The sequence below is a fragment of the Pristis pectinata genome, chromosome 11 (genome assembly GCF_009764475.1).
Source record: "Pristis pectinata isolate sPriPec2 chromosome 11, sPriPec2.1.pri, whole genome shotgun sequence".
Classification (NCBI taxonomy): domain Eukaryota; kingdom Metazoa; phylum Chordata; class Chondrichthyes; order Rhinopristiformes; family Pristidae; genus Pristis; species Pristis pectinata.
Genome location: NC_067415.1, coordinates 22,487,795 through 22,503,314, shown reverse-complemented (window position 1 = coordinate 22,503,314; position 15,520 = coordinate 22,487,795). Strand labels below are relative to the sequence as shown.

Here is a 15,520-nt window from a genome sequence, read left to right as displayed (position 1 = left end):
GAAGGGATAAGAAAAACAAATTTAACTTTGCAGATCAAAGTTTTTTCTGATATTTATTGATCTACGTGGTATTTCTAGGATTTCAAGCTTACAGAGTTCCAGCACTTGCCATTTTTTATTTCATGTACAGTCCATTTCAGTTCTCAGTTTCAGTTAAAAGGAAATTAATGAACTGTGCCATGGAATTCTGTAAAAGTTCTACCCACGCCCTGCTGCTGATTCCTACGTAGCATTGGCTTTCCAAAATAAACTAGCAGCTAAATGTTAAAGTTTAAGGTCAGATGTTAATCTCTATTTTTTTTGTAAATACTATTCACCATTCTAATCATGATGTGACCCTATTTCAACATAATTTATGAATTAAGTACATGAAATGTTTATATCAGTATAATTCCTTTATCAAAATCAATTTATAAATAAGGATAATTTTCTGCAAAGGATTAGCTATGATTTCAATTCAGTGGTTAACAATAAAGTTTCTTTACTGGAACAAAACTCACCATTATGAAAGAAATTGGGCCCTGGGTATCAGAAGAGAAATCATGAATGCAGGCAGAAAGTCATGTTTCTCCAAAGGATCTTGAATTCTGTTGAAAGCAAAATTAACATTTAGCAGAGCTTTCATAAAGAACACATTGCATTGATAAAGCACCTATAATGTAATAAAGTGTCCCAAAGAATGAAAAATATTAATTATTTATATTTCACATGGGTGAACTATTAAAGTTATATTTTCATCTAGAATATTCAGTGATTTTATATACTAAAGTACATTTTTCTCCTCTCTTCAGGATCCTTCGCATAATTCCTTTGGTAAAACTTTGGCTAAGATATTGCAGCTGTTGATTTAACCTTCCTGTCCAAAAGCATTTTCAATTTCCAGTCAACACTTCCCATAGATACTGCCAATGTTGGGACTTATTATGGTGAATTGGGTATAACAACTAAGTTGCACAATATGGTCATTTGATATGTCTGTCAGTGCATCAACACCATTTAAACTTAGCACATACCGTTACTTTGCGTCTTAATACCCGACTTCAGTTCTGCTAGGATTGTAAACTCCCTTAGCTTATTACAATCTTTGTCTAAAAATGGCTTGAATTAGAGAACTAGGATGTGAGTGTTTACCATGGTATTAAGCAGCATTTTTCTGAGAGTCACAACAAAAAACCCTGGTAAAAATGCAGCTAATGGGGATTATGGATGTTTCCAAAGGCTGGGGTTTCTTCCCAAATTCATGGACCTATAAAGATCTTGTATTATCATTCATGTTGTCATTTAACTGTCCCTACCTTTTATCTGAACATAGAGCCTCTCCATCACACTATTCTCACCACCAGCATTCCACTATTTCTTTCTCTTTTTAAAACGTTTTTTCACCCACCACTCAGGTGAAAGGTTACTTGCATATAACATTGCCCAGCTTATCGACTCCCCAGCAATCACCCAGTCATTGGCCAGAAATATTAACTGTTTCTTTCTTCATTAATGCTGCCTAAGTCGCTGAGTATTTCCTGCATTTTTTGGTTTTATCATAGATCCTGTTATCTCATGCTATCATAGATCTTCAAAATTAATTACCAAATAAAAATTATTTTCAGTCATTAGGGAAAGGTAAAGAGGAATTTAGTTCAGACGAAAAAACCTTTCACTTCAATAGTTGAAATAAAATCATTGCATTAAAATTATGGAACCAACAAATGAATATATATATTTTGTCATATCAAAAATGCTTTCTTAGATTTATGTTGATCTCAATTATGGTTCCTCAAGATCAGATTTGGACACACAAGTGAAGCATAACAATTTTTCAAAGCACTGGTCAAATTTAAAAGGCGCAGGATTACCATTTGCTGAAAGTACTAAGCCTTTGCAGATAGCTGATTGATGAGAATTTTAAGGTACACGGAATATAAAAATATAATATATGGAATAGCAACAATCTATCGGAAGGCAGAGGGAAAAGAAGATTAAATACTCACCACCATTACCTTTGAAATGTCTTTTATTGTTTCAGTTTCAACTGTGATTGTGGGAGGATTTGGATTCTTTGTACAGAAACTAAAGTAAAAACTGACTTTATTATTGTTAGGGGCTAGAAACATTCTCCATTAAAAATATATTTAAGTTTGATTGATTCTAAGAAATGTTTAAACATAGGGAGATGGAAATTTAAAAAATATGGTTTAAGTGAGTTTACAAAAACATTCAAAGAACAAGAGAGGAATGCCCAAAGAGGAAATGATAATAGATCAAGAAATTACATTAAATGATATGACAGTAAACCAGCAGTGACTGACATTTGAAGAATTAAAACAAAATTTAAAAGTAACATATATACCTTTAAAGCAAAAGAATGCAACAAGAAAGGTGATCCAGCTACTGTCAAAGATAGTATCACGTCCAAGGAAAAGGCTGATAAATTTGACAAAAAAAAGCAATAAGCTTGAGGATTGAAAAATTTCAGAATTTAACAAAAAATGAAGGCATTGACAAGGGAAAGCAGAACACAAGAAAATTCAAACAAGAAACATAAAACCAGTTAGAGCTTCCTGTAAAAAGGAAAACATTAACTGAAGTCAATGTGGGTCCCTTATACACGGGGACAGGAGAAATTATACCAGGGAACAAGAAAATGGCAGAAAAAATAAACATTTTGTTTCTATCTTCACTGAAGAATAGAAAACTCCCAAAAACAGTGGAGAATGACTAAGGCTAGAGAAACTGAGGAGCTCAAAGAAATGAGTAACAAAAAAAGTACTTGGGAAATTACTGAAAGGACTGAAAACCCAATAAAGGAACTGGATCTGATGATATGAATGCCAAGGTTCTGAAAGAGGTGGCTATGAAGATAATAGATGCACTGGTTGTCACCTTCCAAAATGCATTAGATTTTAGAAGATGGCAAATGTAACCCAACTAGTTAAGAAAGGAGAAAGAAAATAGCTTGGCACTAATAGCATACAAAATGCTGGAATCTATTGTTAATTAAGGAGTAGCAGGGCATTTAGAAAATACGAGGCCTGGACAGAGTCAACATGGATTTACAAAATAAAAATTACATTTGAGTAATTCGCTTGCTTTTGAGGTTAAAACTAACAGTGAAATAGGGGCAAACCAGTTTACATGACATATTTGGACTTTATTGGACTTTTGATAATGTACTGTACAAGAAAATATTAAACAATATTAGAACCTGTGTCTTGGGGATAAAATATTGGCATGGTTTGAGGATTGGTTAATAGATAGAAAGAAAGTAGGAATAAATAAAGTGATATTTTTGGGTTGGGAGGCTGCGACTATTGTGATGTTCAAGTCAATTCAAGTTGAGTTTATTGTCATGTATGGTGAGGTACAGGTACAATGAAAATTTGCTTGCAGCAGCATCACAGGCACGTAGATTCAAATACACAGTATATAAATTATATATAAATTATACAAGACAGTGAAGAGACAAAAGAAATACTATGCAAAACAGGACATTAGTGCAAAAAAATAACAGAGGCAAGTCCATGGTAGTGTAAGAGATGGTCCATTATGTTCCGTTGCCAAGGTAGGATTAGGGTTGTGCAGGTCAATTCAAGAATCCGATGGTTGTAGGAAAGTAGCTGTTCCTGAACCTGGTGGTGTGGGGCTTCAGGGTCTCTACCTCTTGCCTGCTGGTAGTAGTGAGAAGAGGGCATGACCTGGATGGTGGGGCAGTGAGTAGTGCTGAGGCCCAGCTGTTCACAATTTATATCAAGTGTCTGATTGCAGGGATCAAGTGCCTGATTGCAGGGATCAAGTGCCTGATTGCAGGGATCAAGTGCAAGATATCTAAGGTAGCTGGCGAAACAAAGCAGGGTGACAGCGTGAGCTGTGAGGAAGATGCAGGAAGGCACTAGGGCACATTGACAAGTAAATGGTGAGGACATGGCAGATAGAGAATAATATGCGAAAATGGGAGGTCATCTACTTTGGTAGAAAAAAATAGAAAAATAATGTGTTTTTAAATGGAGAGAGACTGAAATGCGTAGGTGTTTAGAGGGGCCAAGGTTCTTGTATACTACATACACTAATCCCAATTTGTTCTCCTTACATTCCCTTCAACTCTTTCCAGATTCTACCACTCACCTACATACAATAGACAATTTACAAAGGTAATTAACCTACCAACCAGCATGTCCTTGGGATGTGGGAGGAAACTAGAGCACCCAGAGAAAACCCACATGGTTACAGGAAGAACGTGTAAATCCCACAAAGAAAGTACCCAAAGTCAGGATTGATTTTGGGTTGCTGTAGCTGTGAGTTAGCAGCTCTATTAGCTGCATCACTGCGCTGTCCTGCTTATTGAATGGTGCAGCAGGTGTGAGAGACCAAGCGGCATACTCCTGCTTCTATTTCTTATATTATGTCCCATATTTCTCATCAATTTCACCTTAAGTACAGCCTATTTAAGTGTAGAGTTTTCTTCTCCTGCCATAACATGCAGCACCACCCACCACCTGATCTCCCCATGTCCTCTGACAAGACTTTTTCTTTTCCTTCAAAGTCAGATAAATAGAATTGGATTTGCCAATTAACACCAGTTCATCAAAAATGAAAACTAGAGGTAACCAATGTACATTTTGATCACGTGATTTAACGTGCAAGATTTCTACATATTTTTCTATGATCACTCTATTCACCCAATATAGAGCATAGAATAATACAGCATGGAAACGAGCCCTTCAGACCAAATCGTCCATGCTGACCAAGGTGCCCAACTAAGCTAGCCCCTTTTGCCTGTGTTTGGCCCATATCCCACTAAACCTTACCTATCCGTGTACCCATCCAAATGACCTTTAAATGTTATTGTACCTGCCTCAACCACTTCCTCTGACAGCTCATTACATATACACACCACCCTCTGCATGAAGAAGTTGCCCCTCAGGTCCTTTTAAATCTTTCCCCTCTTACCTTAAACCTATACCCCCTAGTTTTTTGATTCCCTTTCCTGGGGAAAAAGGTTGTGTGTATTCACATTACCTATGCCCCTCATGATTTTATACACTTCTATAAAGGTCACCCCTGAGTCTCTTACAGTCCAAGGAATAAAGTCTTAGCCTGCCCAACCTTTTCCTATAACTCAGGCCCTCAAGTCCTGGCAACGTTCTCATAAATCTTCAGTGTACTCTTTTCAGCTTAATGACTTCTTTCCTATAACAGCGTAATATGAATTCCAAAGCATATTTTATGTGTTCATATTGTACAATTTCATTGCACTTTCATCATCTATTAAGGTCTGCCAGTTGAATAAAGTATGAAATGGTTTCCAAAATATACACATACAGATAGTTTTACCAATCTTGCACATCATTCAAAATCATTTCCGAACATTCCATCATTCCAGCCCTCTTGTACAATCAGCCAGATCTCTGTGCTATGACAATGGAATAAATTGTGCTCTCTGCCAGTTGCCCAGACTTGCTGCCCCAGTGTCCACCTGTCCAAACTTACTTTATCAGGATGCAGAGGGCTGAACATGGTGACCCCCCTGAATCCACATGGGCCCCAATGGTGAATAAACCTCAGCGTAATACTCAGGCCAGTTCCTAGAATGCTCTGACATTGGTGGGCTGTCAATGGCAATGAAACTCCTTCTAAATATCTTTGAAAGTAAAGATATTTTATTAACCATTTTGTTAAATTATCTAAATCTATTTGAAATGATTACAAAATTAATTTATTTGGAAGCTTAAGAAATTTTAAAAACATTAAAACCAGAGTAAAGTAACTCAAACACCTTTTACCACAGGGCCTTGTGATAGAACAAGTGTAACAACAGAATATCAGATTGATTCCTGAATCAAGAGGATTCTCATACGAGAATAGATTCAGCACACTGTGCCTATACTCTCTGCAGTTTAGAAAAGGTGATCACACTGAAACATACAAAATTCTTACAGGGCTTGTCAGGATAGATGCAGGGCTCTTTCCACTGGCTGGTGTGTTTAGAACTAGGTGTCAGTCTCAAAAAAAAAGGCAATTCAGGAAAGAGATGAGAAGAAATTTCTTCACCCAGAGGAAAGTAAATTTGTAGAATTTCTACCCAAAACATTATGGAGGCTCAGTAACTGTTTTTCCAAGATAGAGACTGACAAAGATTTTAGGACTATAAGGGAATCAAGGAAAGGGGGTGGTGTACATGCACCTGTCCACATCAACGATGCTGAGGTCGAGAGGGTTGAGAGCTTCAAGTTCCTGGGAGTGAACATCACCAACAGCCTGTCCTGGTCAAATCATGTAGATACCACAGCCAAGAAAGCTCACCAGCACCTCTACTTCCTCAGGAGGCTAAAGAAATTTGGTTTGTCCACTTTGACTCTCACCAACTTTTACCGATGCACCACAGAAAGCATCCTATCTGGATGCATCACGGCTTGGTATGGCAACTGCTCTGCCCAGGACTGCAAGAAACTGCAGGGAGTTGAGGATGCAGCCCAGTGTATCAAGGACACCAGCCTCCCCTTCTTGGGCTCTGTCTTTACCTTTCACTGTCTTGGTGAAGTAGCCAGCAGAATCAAAGACCCCACCCACCTGGGTCATTCTCCCTTCTCTCCTCTTCCATCAGGTAGAAGATACAGGAGCCTGAGGGCACGTACCACCAGACTTAAGGACAGCTTCTACCCCACTGTGATAAGACTATTTAACGGTTCCCTTATACAATGAGATGGTCTATGACCTCATGATATACGTTGTTGTGACCTTGCATCTTATTGTACTGCACTTTCTCTGTAGCTGTGACACTATACTCTGTACTGTTATTGTTTTTACCTGTACTACATCAATGCACTCTGTACTAACCCAATGTAACTGCACTGTGTAATGAATTGACCTGTACGATCGGTTTGTAAGACAAGTTTTTCACTGTACCTCGGTACAAGTGACAATAGTAAATGAGTACCAATATTATTTATACAGGAAAGTGGCATTGTTGTAAAAGATCAGCCTTGATCTCACTGAAGGGCCTACTATTTTTTATAATCCTAGTATCTTTTCTCAGTAATTCACTGCTCTGTAACTTGCTCAATAGCATTCTCAGCAGTGGAGCCAGGTTAGATGCAATAACATCTGACCTCCAGCTCATTTCAGACCTCAGTTTGGCTGAGCTTGTGGTCAAACATAGAAACATAGAAAACCAACAGCACATACTGGCCCTTCGGCCCACAAAGTTGTGCCAAACATGTCCCTACCTTAGAAATTACTAGGCTCACCCACAACCCTCTATTTTTCTAAGCTCCATGTACCTATCCAAAAGTCTCTTAAAAGACCCTATCGTATCCACCTCCACCACTGTTGCCGGCAGCCCATTCCACGCAGTTACCACTTTCTAAGTAAAAAAAACTTACCCCTGACATCTCCTCTGTACCTACTCCCCAGCACCTTAAACTTGTGTCCTCTTGTGGCAACCATTTCAGCCCTGGGAAAAAGCCTCTGACTATCCACGTGATCAATACCTCTCATCATCTTATATACCTCTATCAAGTCACCTCTCATCCTCCGTCACTCCAAGGAGAAAAGGCCGCATTCACTCATCCTGCTTTCACAAGGCATGCTCCACAATCCAGGCAACATCCTTGTAAATCTCCTCTGCAACCTCTCTATGGCTTCCACATCCTTCCTGTAGTGAGGCGACCAGAACTGAGCACAGTACTCCAAGTGGGGTCTGACCAGGGTCCTACATAGCTGCAACATTACCTCTCAGCTCCTAAATTCAATTCCACGATTGATGAAGGACAATACACCGTATGCCTTCTGAACCACAGAGTCAACCTGTGCAGCTGCTTTGAGCATCCTATGGACTCGGACCCCAAGATCCCTCTGATCCTCCACACTGCCAAGAGTCTTACCATTAATACTATATTCTGCCATCATATTTGAGCTACCAAAATGAACCATTTCACACTTATCTGGGTTGAACTCCATCTGCCACTTCTCAGCCCAGTTTTGCATCCTATCTATGTCCCGCTGTAACCTCTGACAGCCCTCTATACTATCCACAACACCTCAAACCTTTGTGTCATCAGCAAACTTACTAACCCATCCCTCCACTTCCTCATCCAGGTCAATTATAAAAATCGCAAAGAGTAAGGATCCCAGAACAGATCCCCGAGGCACACCACTGGTCACTGACCTCCATGCAGAATATGACCCTTCAACAACCACTCTTTGCCTTCTGTGGGCAAACCAGTTCTGGATCCACAAAGCAATGCCCCCTTGGATCCCATGCCTCCTTACTTTCTCAATAAGCCTTGCATGGGGTACCTTATCAAAAGCCTTGCTGAAATCCATATACACTTCATCTACTGCTCTTCCTTCGTCAATATGTTTAGTCACATCCTCAAAAAATTAAATCAGGCTCGTAAGGCAGGACCTGCGCTTGACAAAGCCATGCTGACTATTTCTAATCACATCATACCTCTCCAAATGTTCATAAATCCTGCCTCTCAGGATCTTCTCCATCAGCTTACCAACCACTGAAGTAAGACTCACTGGTCTATAATTTCCTGGACTATCTCTACTCCCTTTCTTGAATAAAGGAACAACATCTGCAACCCTCCAATCCTCTGGAACCTCTCCCATCCCCATTGATAATGCAAAGATCATCGTCAGAGGCTCAGCAATCTCCTCCCTCACCTCCCACAGTAGCCTGGGGTACATCTCATCTGGTCCCGGCGACATCCAACTTGATGTTTTCAAAAAGCTCCAGCACATCCTCTTTCTTAATATCTACATGCTCAAGCTTTTCAGTCTGCTGCAAGTCATCACCACAATCACCAAGATCCTTTTCCATAGGGAATACTGAAGTAAGTATTCATTAAGTACCTTTGCTATTTCCTCCGGATCCATACACACTTTCCCACTGTTACACTTGATAGGCCCTATTCTTTCACGTCTTATCCTCTTGCTCTTCACATACTTGTAGAATGCTTTGGGATTTTCCTTAATCCTGCCTGCCAAGGCCTTCTCATGTCCCCTTCTGGCTCTCCTAATTTCTTTCCTAAGCTCCTTCCTGTTAGCCTTATAATCTTCCAGATCTCTAACATTACCTAGCTTTCTGAACCTTCTGTAAGCTTTTCTTCCTGACTAGATTTATTACAGCCTTTATACACCATGGTTCCTGTACCCTATCATAACTTCCCTGTCTCATTGGAACGTACCTATGCAGAACTCCACACAAATATCCCCTGAACATTTGCCATATTTCTTCCATACTTTTCCCTGAGAACATCTGTTCCCAATTTAAGCTTCTAATTTCCTGCCTGAGAGCCTCATAATTTCCCTTACTCCAATTAAACGCTTTTCTAACTTGTCTGTTCCTATCTCTCTCCAATGCTATTGTAAAGGAGATAGAATTATGATCACTATCTCCAAAATGCTCTCCCACTGAGAGATTTGACACCTGACTAGGTTCATTTCCCAATACCAAATCAATATGTAGGCTTATCTACATAGTGTGTCAAGAAACCTTCCTGAACACACCTAACAAACTCCACCCCATCTAAACCCCTTGCTCTTGGGAGATGCCAATCGATATTTGGAAAATTAAAATCTCCCATCACGACAACTCTGTTATTATCACACCTTTTCAGGATCTGTTTCCCTATCTGCTCCTCGATATCCCTGTTACTATTGGGCAGCCTACAAAAAACACCCAGTAAAGTTATTGACCCCTTCCTGTTCCTAACCTCCACCCACACAGACTCCGTAGACCCCTTCCTGTTCCTAACCTCCACCCACACAGACTCCGTAGACAATCCCTCCATGACGTCCACCTTTTCTGCAGCCGTGACACTATCTCTGATCAACAGTGCCACGCCCCCACCTCTTTTGCCTCCCTTTCTGAAACATCTAAAACCCGGCACCTGAAGTAACCATTCCTGTCCCTGAGCCATCCAAGTCTCTGTAATGACCACCAAATCATAGCTCCAAGTACTGATCCACGCTCTAAGCTCATCTACTTTGTTCACAATACTCCTTGTGTTAAAATAGACACATCTCAAACCGTTGGTCTGATCGTGTCCCTTCTCTATCACCTGCCTATCCTCTCTCTCGCAGTGTCTACAAGCTTTCTCTGTTTGAGAGCCAACCACCTCTTCCCCAGTCTCTTCAGTTTGGTTCCCATCCCCCAACAATTCTAGTTTAAATTCTCCCCAGTCAAGTCCCAGATGTTCTGAGGGCTGAAATGCCAGTGGTTCCTTTCCTGATTGGGCCCATTCTGTGACTGCAGCATCCCTGTGCATGGAGACACCAAGAGACTGCAGATGCTGGAATCTGGAGCGACACAAAAGGCACTGGAAGAACTCAACAGGTCAGACAGCATTCCTGCCCATGTTGCTTCCCACCCCATCCACCCCCAAAAGTCTCAATTTCCCTAAAAGGTTGACTGTCACATCCTCCCCAGCACATCACAGATGTTTAGGTGCCATGTGGAAACTATCAGTGCATTATTCAATCCCAATCCTGCAAGCATTGGACGTTTTAAGAGTGACGTGTGTACATTTGCCCTCTGGAGAGCTGTCAGCAACTGGTCGATGTGTCCTCCCCCCCACTAGGGGGCGATGAGACCCAGTGAAGCGCTTCCACCCGCTCCGACCTGTGCGGACGCGGGGAAAGGATTCGGCCGCCTCCCCCGGACAGGTCACTGTCCCCGTGTTCTCACTGAGAGACGCCCACAGACCACCGCCCGGGGCCCGGCTACGGAGGGGACAACCAGAGCGACCTCACCCAGCGCCGGCCCCCGCCACCCACCTCGGTCCCGGCACGCACGGTACAAAAGGTGCCAAAAGCTGACTTGCCGGTTCCCGCGCCATCGCCAGCTATTTGCGGAGTTTTTGAGCTCCCCGCTTCTCCTCTCTCTCCCTGTATTTTGTTTTTGGAAGTTTATAAATATTCCGATCCGAAGCCGTTACTCGATTCACCGAAACACCAGCCTCCGGGCGGCCATCTTCCGCCGGTTGGACCAAACTTCCGGTGTGAAGGCAGGAGGCGGGGCCCTGGGGCAGGAGGCGGGGGTTGGCGCTGCATTAGACATGGACAGGTGCCCCGGAAAAAGCGCTAGCTTCCACTCCAAAAACATGAACACAGAACTTCTAAATCTCTAAAAGTAGTGTAACAACGTTGTAGAAAGTTTAGTGGGTGAGTTGGTTGGTGGGGGTAATTAGCCCAACATTGTCTGTGCCAGTCAAAAAAAGTTGCCCGATCTAATGTCACTTTCTAGCACTCTTGTGGACATGACTCTTCAAGTGGGCATTCAAATACGCAAAAAAATTAATTTTGATTAGTTTAACAATATAGGGATACCAAACCTGGCAACTTTTGGTGTTGGTTCACTGAGATCTTCAAGCCCCAGGCTCCAGCTGCAACAACTCTTATTTATAAAGTGAAGGGGAGATTATTGAGAGAGTTTCTAGTTATGTTGCAGCAGTACCTTATGGTGGTGCCTCACAGAGGTTCCAACATCTGGAAACACTATTTTTCATATAAGTTGTGTCTTCAGTGCTCCTACAGGAGTTGCTCATCTTCATACCACATGATAACTCCTGCTATATCTGAAAACTTTATTGGCAAGAGTTAAAGGAAAACTATTTCTTTGATCATAAGAGCTAAAGGAGTGAGACTATCTGCTGATGGTTTTACTGATCTTGAAAATTGATTCCAGTAAGGTCAATATATTTTCCATTTAAAATAGTTTTATGTAATGATACAGAAATTGTATTTTAAATATTGCTTCTATAACTGAGAATGTAAGAAAATCCATGAACCATGAAACAAAAACATTTAAACTCAATCATTTATGTACTTATCAAATACCAGGGAGTATCTTGCATGAAACATACTCACTTTCTGCTTCCCCAAATGTTGTGATGTCCTTAGTAGCTACCAGCTAGTACTTTTCTGTAAACCTGTGACTGAAGTGAGAGGGATCCCAGATGTGAAGTTCCCCATTAAACATCCCAGCAGTTTTCAGAAATTATCTAAGAATCTGGGTCAAATCTGAAGCATTCTCAGGTATGACAACACCACTATAAACTGACCACCTGATTACTTAGCTGTTATGTATTGGATTATTCCTTACTGGAATTTACCTGTGTATCTATAGGGATTACATTTCAACAGTAATTTTATGGGACGTATGGCACTTTGGGCCATCTTATTAGGGAACCATTATCAAAAAAAAATTAATATGAAGGTTAGGGTACATGAGAAAAACCTTGGGGTTGCAGGAGGTGGAAGGGTGATGGTGGAGTCGGTATTGAGTGCTTTAAAGAAAGTAAGAGAGGTGGTAAGATTTAAGAGTCTGAAGTTAAAGTCACCAACTGTGGAGCAATTCAATTCAGTATTAATCAAAAAGGCAGAATTGGATGAATGTAATTATCTTGAAAGGTTGTAGGATTGAACTGTAGATTGCAGAAATCAGGAATATAGAATATAGAGAAACAGGAATGGGAATTTAAAAATTGATGCTTGTTTAACTGTGAGCCAATGTAAGTCATTTACCTTATAGGTGATGGGACTTGGGAGAGACAGGCAACAGATTTTGAAATGACCTCAAGTTTATGGAGAGTATGCTCAATGAAGTTTGACCATGAGACCATAAGATATAGGAGCAGAATTAAGCCATTTGACCCATCGAGTCTGCTCCGCCATTCAATCATAGCTGATTTTTTTTAACCCCATTCTCCTGCTTTCTCACGGTAACCCTTAACCCCCTTACCAATCAAGAACCTATCGATCTCTGCTTTAAATACACCCAGTGACTTGGCCTGCACAGCCCTCTGCGGTGATGAATTCCACAGATCCACCACCCTCTGAAGAAATTCCTCCTCATCTCGGTTTTAAAGGGATATCGATTTATTCTGAGGCTGTGCCCTCAGATCCTACTAATGGAAACATCCTCTCCACGTTCACTCTATCCAGGCCTTTCAGTATTGGTTATTATTGTAACTTATACTGAGGTACAGTGAAAAACTTGTCTTGCATACCGTTTGTACAGATCAATTCATTACACTGCATTGAGATACTATAGGGTAAAAACAATAACAGAATACAGAGTAAAGTGTCACAGCTACAGGGAAGTGCATTGCAGGTAGACTATAAGGTGCAAGGTCATAACAAGGTAGATTGTGAGGTCAAGAGTCCATCTTGTCACATAGGGAACCATTCAATAGTCTTATTGTAGGTTTCAATGTGATCCCCCTCATTCTTCTGAACTCCATCGAATACAGGCCCAGAGACACCAAATGCTCCTCATATGTAAGCCTTTCATTCCTGGGACCATCCTTGTGCACCTCCACAGGACCCTCTCTAGGGCCAGCACATCCTTCCTTAGATACAGGGCTCAAAATTGCTCACAATATTCCAAATTCAATCTGACCAACACCTTATTAGCCTCAGCAATACATCCTTGGTTTTATATTCTAGTCTTCTCAAAATGAATGCTAACATTGCATTTACCTTCTTTACTACTGACTCAACCTGCAAATTAACCTTGAGGGAATCCTCAAGTCCCTTTGCACGACTGATTTCTGAATTTTTTCCCCATTTAGAAAATAGTGTACACCTTTATTCTTCCTACCAAAGTTTGAGGAGTAGATGAGCTCAGGCATGGTTGAAATTGAGTTCTGTTAGAGTTGTACAGGTGATTTTATTGAAGGCATAGATAGAAAGTGTCATTACCATAGTGTTCAAGATACTGCATAAGCAGCAGAGGCTCGGAATTAGATGTCTTAATGAAGAGATCATATACTACTATTGCTGCTGGAACATTCAAATTCATTTAATTAGATTCATTTTGAAATTTATTAAAAGTGGTAATTGTGAAACTATTGGAATGTCATGAAAACCCAGATGGTTGACTGATGTCTTTTAGGAAAGGAAACCTGTCATTCTTATTTGGTCTCATGAATATACGAGTCAGACTCACAGCTATATGGCTGACAATCTGAAATGGCATAGAAGGCCACATTTCAAGGGTACATAGGGATGCCAGAGCTACTGCCATCCCATGTATGATTTTGTTTTAAATACTGAAGACAAAGAGCCTATTGTTTATGAATGGATTTATCGTCACTGAGTTTAGATCCTCAAACATCCTACTGTGGGCAGTAGAGTTTCTTAAATTGCTTGAATTGTTTTCTCTGTGGTGTTACTCCACAGCATTATACTATGACCTAGAAATTCAATCACATTGGAAAATATGCATTGGTATTGTGACCAGCACCAGGGCTGATGTGCAACTCACATCTGAAATTACAGTACAGACCTCATTTTAACACAGTGTTCATCCAGTGCTAATTAAGGTACTTAGTGAGCATTGACAGGATGTAATTTTGGGAGGCTGAACTTGCCTGATGCTGAATGAAGTCATGCCTGCGTCTGAAAAGTATAGGGTTCCTTGATGGCAACTAATGTTTCAAGTCGTTCCACCTCTTTGAAAAGATTTATTGAAGCTTTACAGAAGTTATGGCAAATTAGGATGGTATCACAATAGGATTGGCCAGAATCTCATGAAAGGGAAATCATGTTTGTTAATTCTGTTAGAGCTGTTTGAGATTGTAACTACCAGAATAGATAAGGGGGAATGTAAGAGTGGGAGTTGTTGGATTTTCAGATTGCTTGTAGTAATGTGTCACCCAAGAGGTTGGAAGAGGCTTGAGCAGGAAACAGACAAGCTAAGTGAATGGGCCAGGTCATGGTGGATGAAATACAATAGTAATATGTGGATCATCCACTTTATTAGAAAAAAAATAGAAAAGCAGAGTATTTAAAAAAAAACTAGTAGATTGAAAAGAGAAACAAAGGATGCAGATGCTGGAATCTAGATACAATCTAGATAGATTGAAAAGTTTAGGTCTTCAGGGGGACCTGGGTGTTTTCGTACATGAATCACTGAAAGTTAACATATAACCAATTAGGAAGGCAAACAGTACCGTGGCCTTTATTGCAAGAGGCTTTTAGTACAAGCATATAGACATTTTACTGAAATTATATTGGGCCCTGAGAGGCTGGATCTAGAACACAGTGTGTTAATTTAGTCTCTTTACCTGAGGAAGGATGTACTTGACATAGAAGCAATGCAATGAAGGTTTACCAGATTGATTGCCGGAAAGGGAGAATAATCTGCTTAATATCAAGTTCATGCAGCTGCCATCAGGCCATGTAACCACTAGGATTAGTACAGGGTAGAATTTTCAAGCAACCTTTAAGATGATTATAAGACTAGAAGACTTCATTATGGTATAATCTTCCAAGATTATTCCTGTCTTCTTCCTGCTACTTCCTTCTATGGACAAAAGAGCTACATAACTCTTCTGTCCATAGAAGGAGACCTTAAGATAAGGACAAAATAAGACATTGACATTGATTCTAAAGACATCCCTCATTTACAGATGGATAAGGAACATTACCACGGTTTCATCAAGGTCATCAACATTCACCATATTTACCACCAGTTCAATCCAATGCTCTATTACAAGAGATTGTAATATCACTG

At 40.5% G+C, this 15,520-nt stretch overlaps 1 protein-coding gene across 8 annotated transcripts in view; it reads right to left on the bottom strand.

The window, feature by feature from the left end:
- Nucleotides 1–10,987, bottom strand: part of supt20 (SPT20 homolog, SAGA complex component) — a 65,834-nt gene extending 54,847 nt beyond the window's left edge. For 3 of the 8 annotated variants that reach the window (XM_052025748.1, XM_052025750.1, XM_052025751.1), the window contains exons 1-2: nt 10,824–10,979; nt 501–587 (exon numbers count right to left, since the gene is read on the bottom strand). In XM_052025748.1, coding sequence (XP_051881708.1) covers nt 501–503 — 3 coding nt within the window. In that variant the 5' untranslated portion in view covers nt 504–587; nt 10,824–10,979. Of the gene's footprint in view, nt 1–500; nt 588–10,823 lie in introns of those variants that run through there. The other 5 variants (XM_052025747.1, XM_052025749.1, XM_052025744.1 and 2 more) reach the window with 3 other exon arrangements.
- Nucleotides 10,988–15,520: the final 4,533 nt, after the last annotated feature.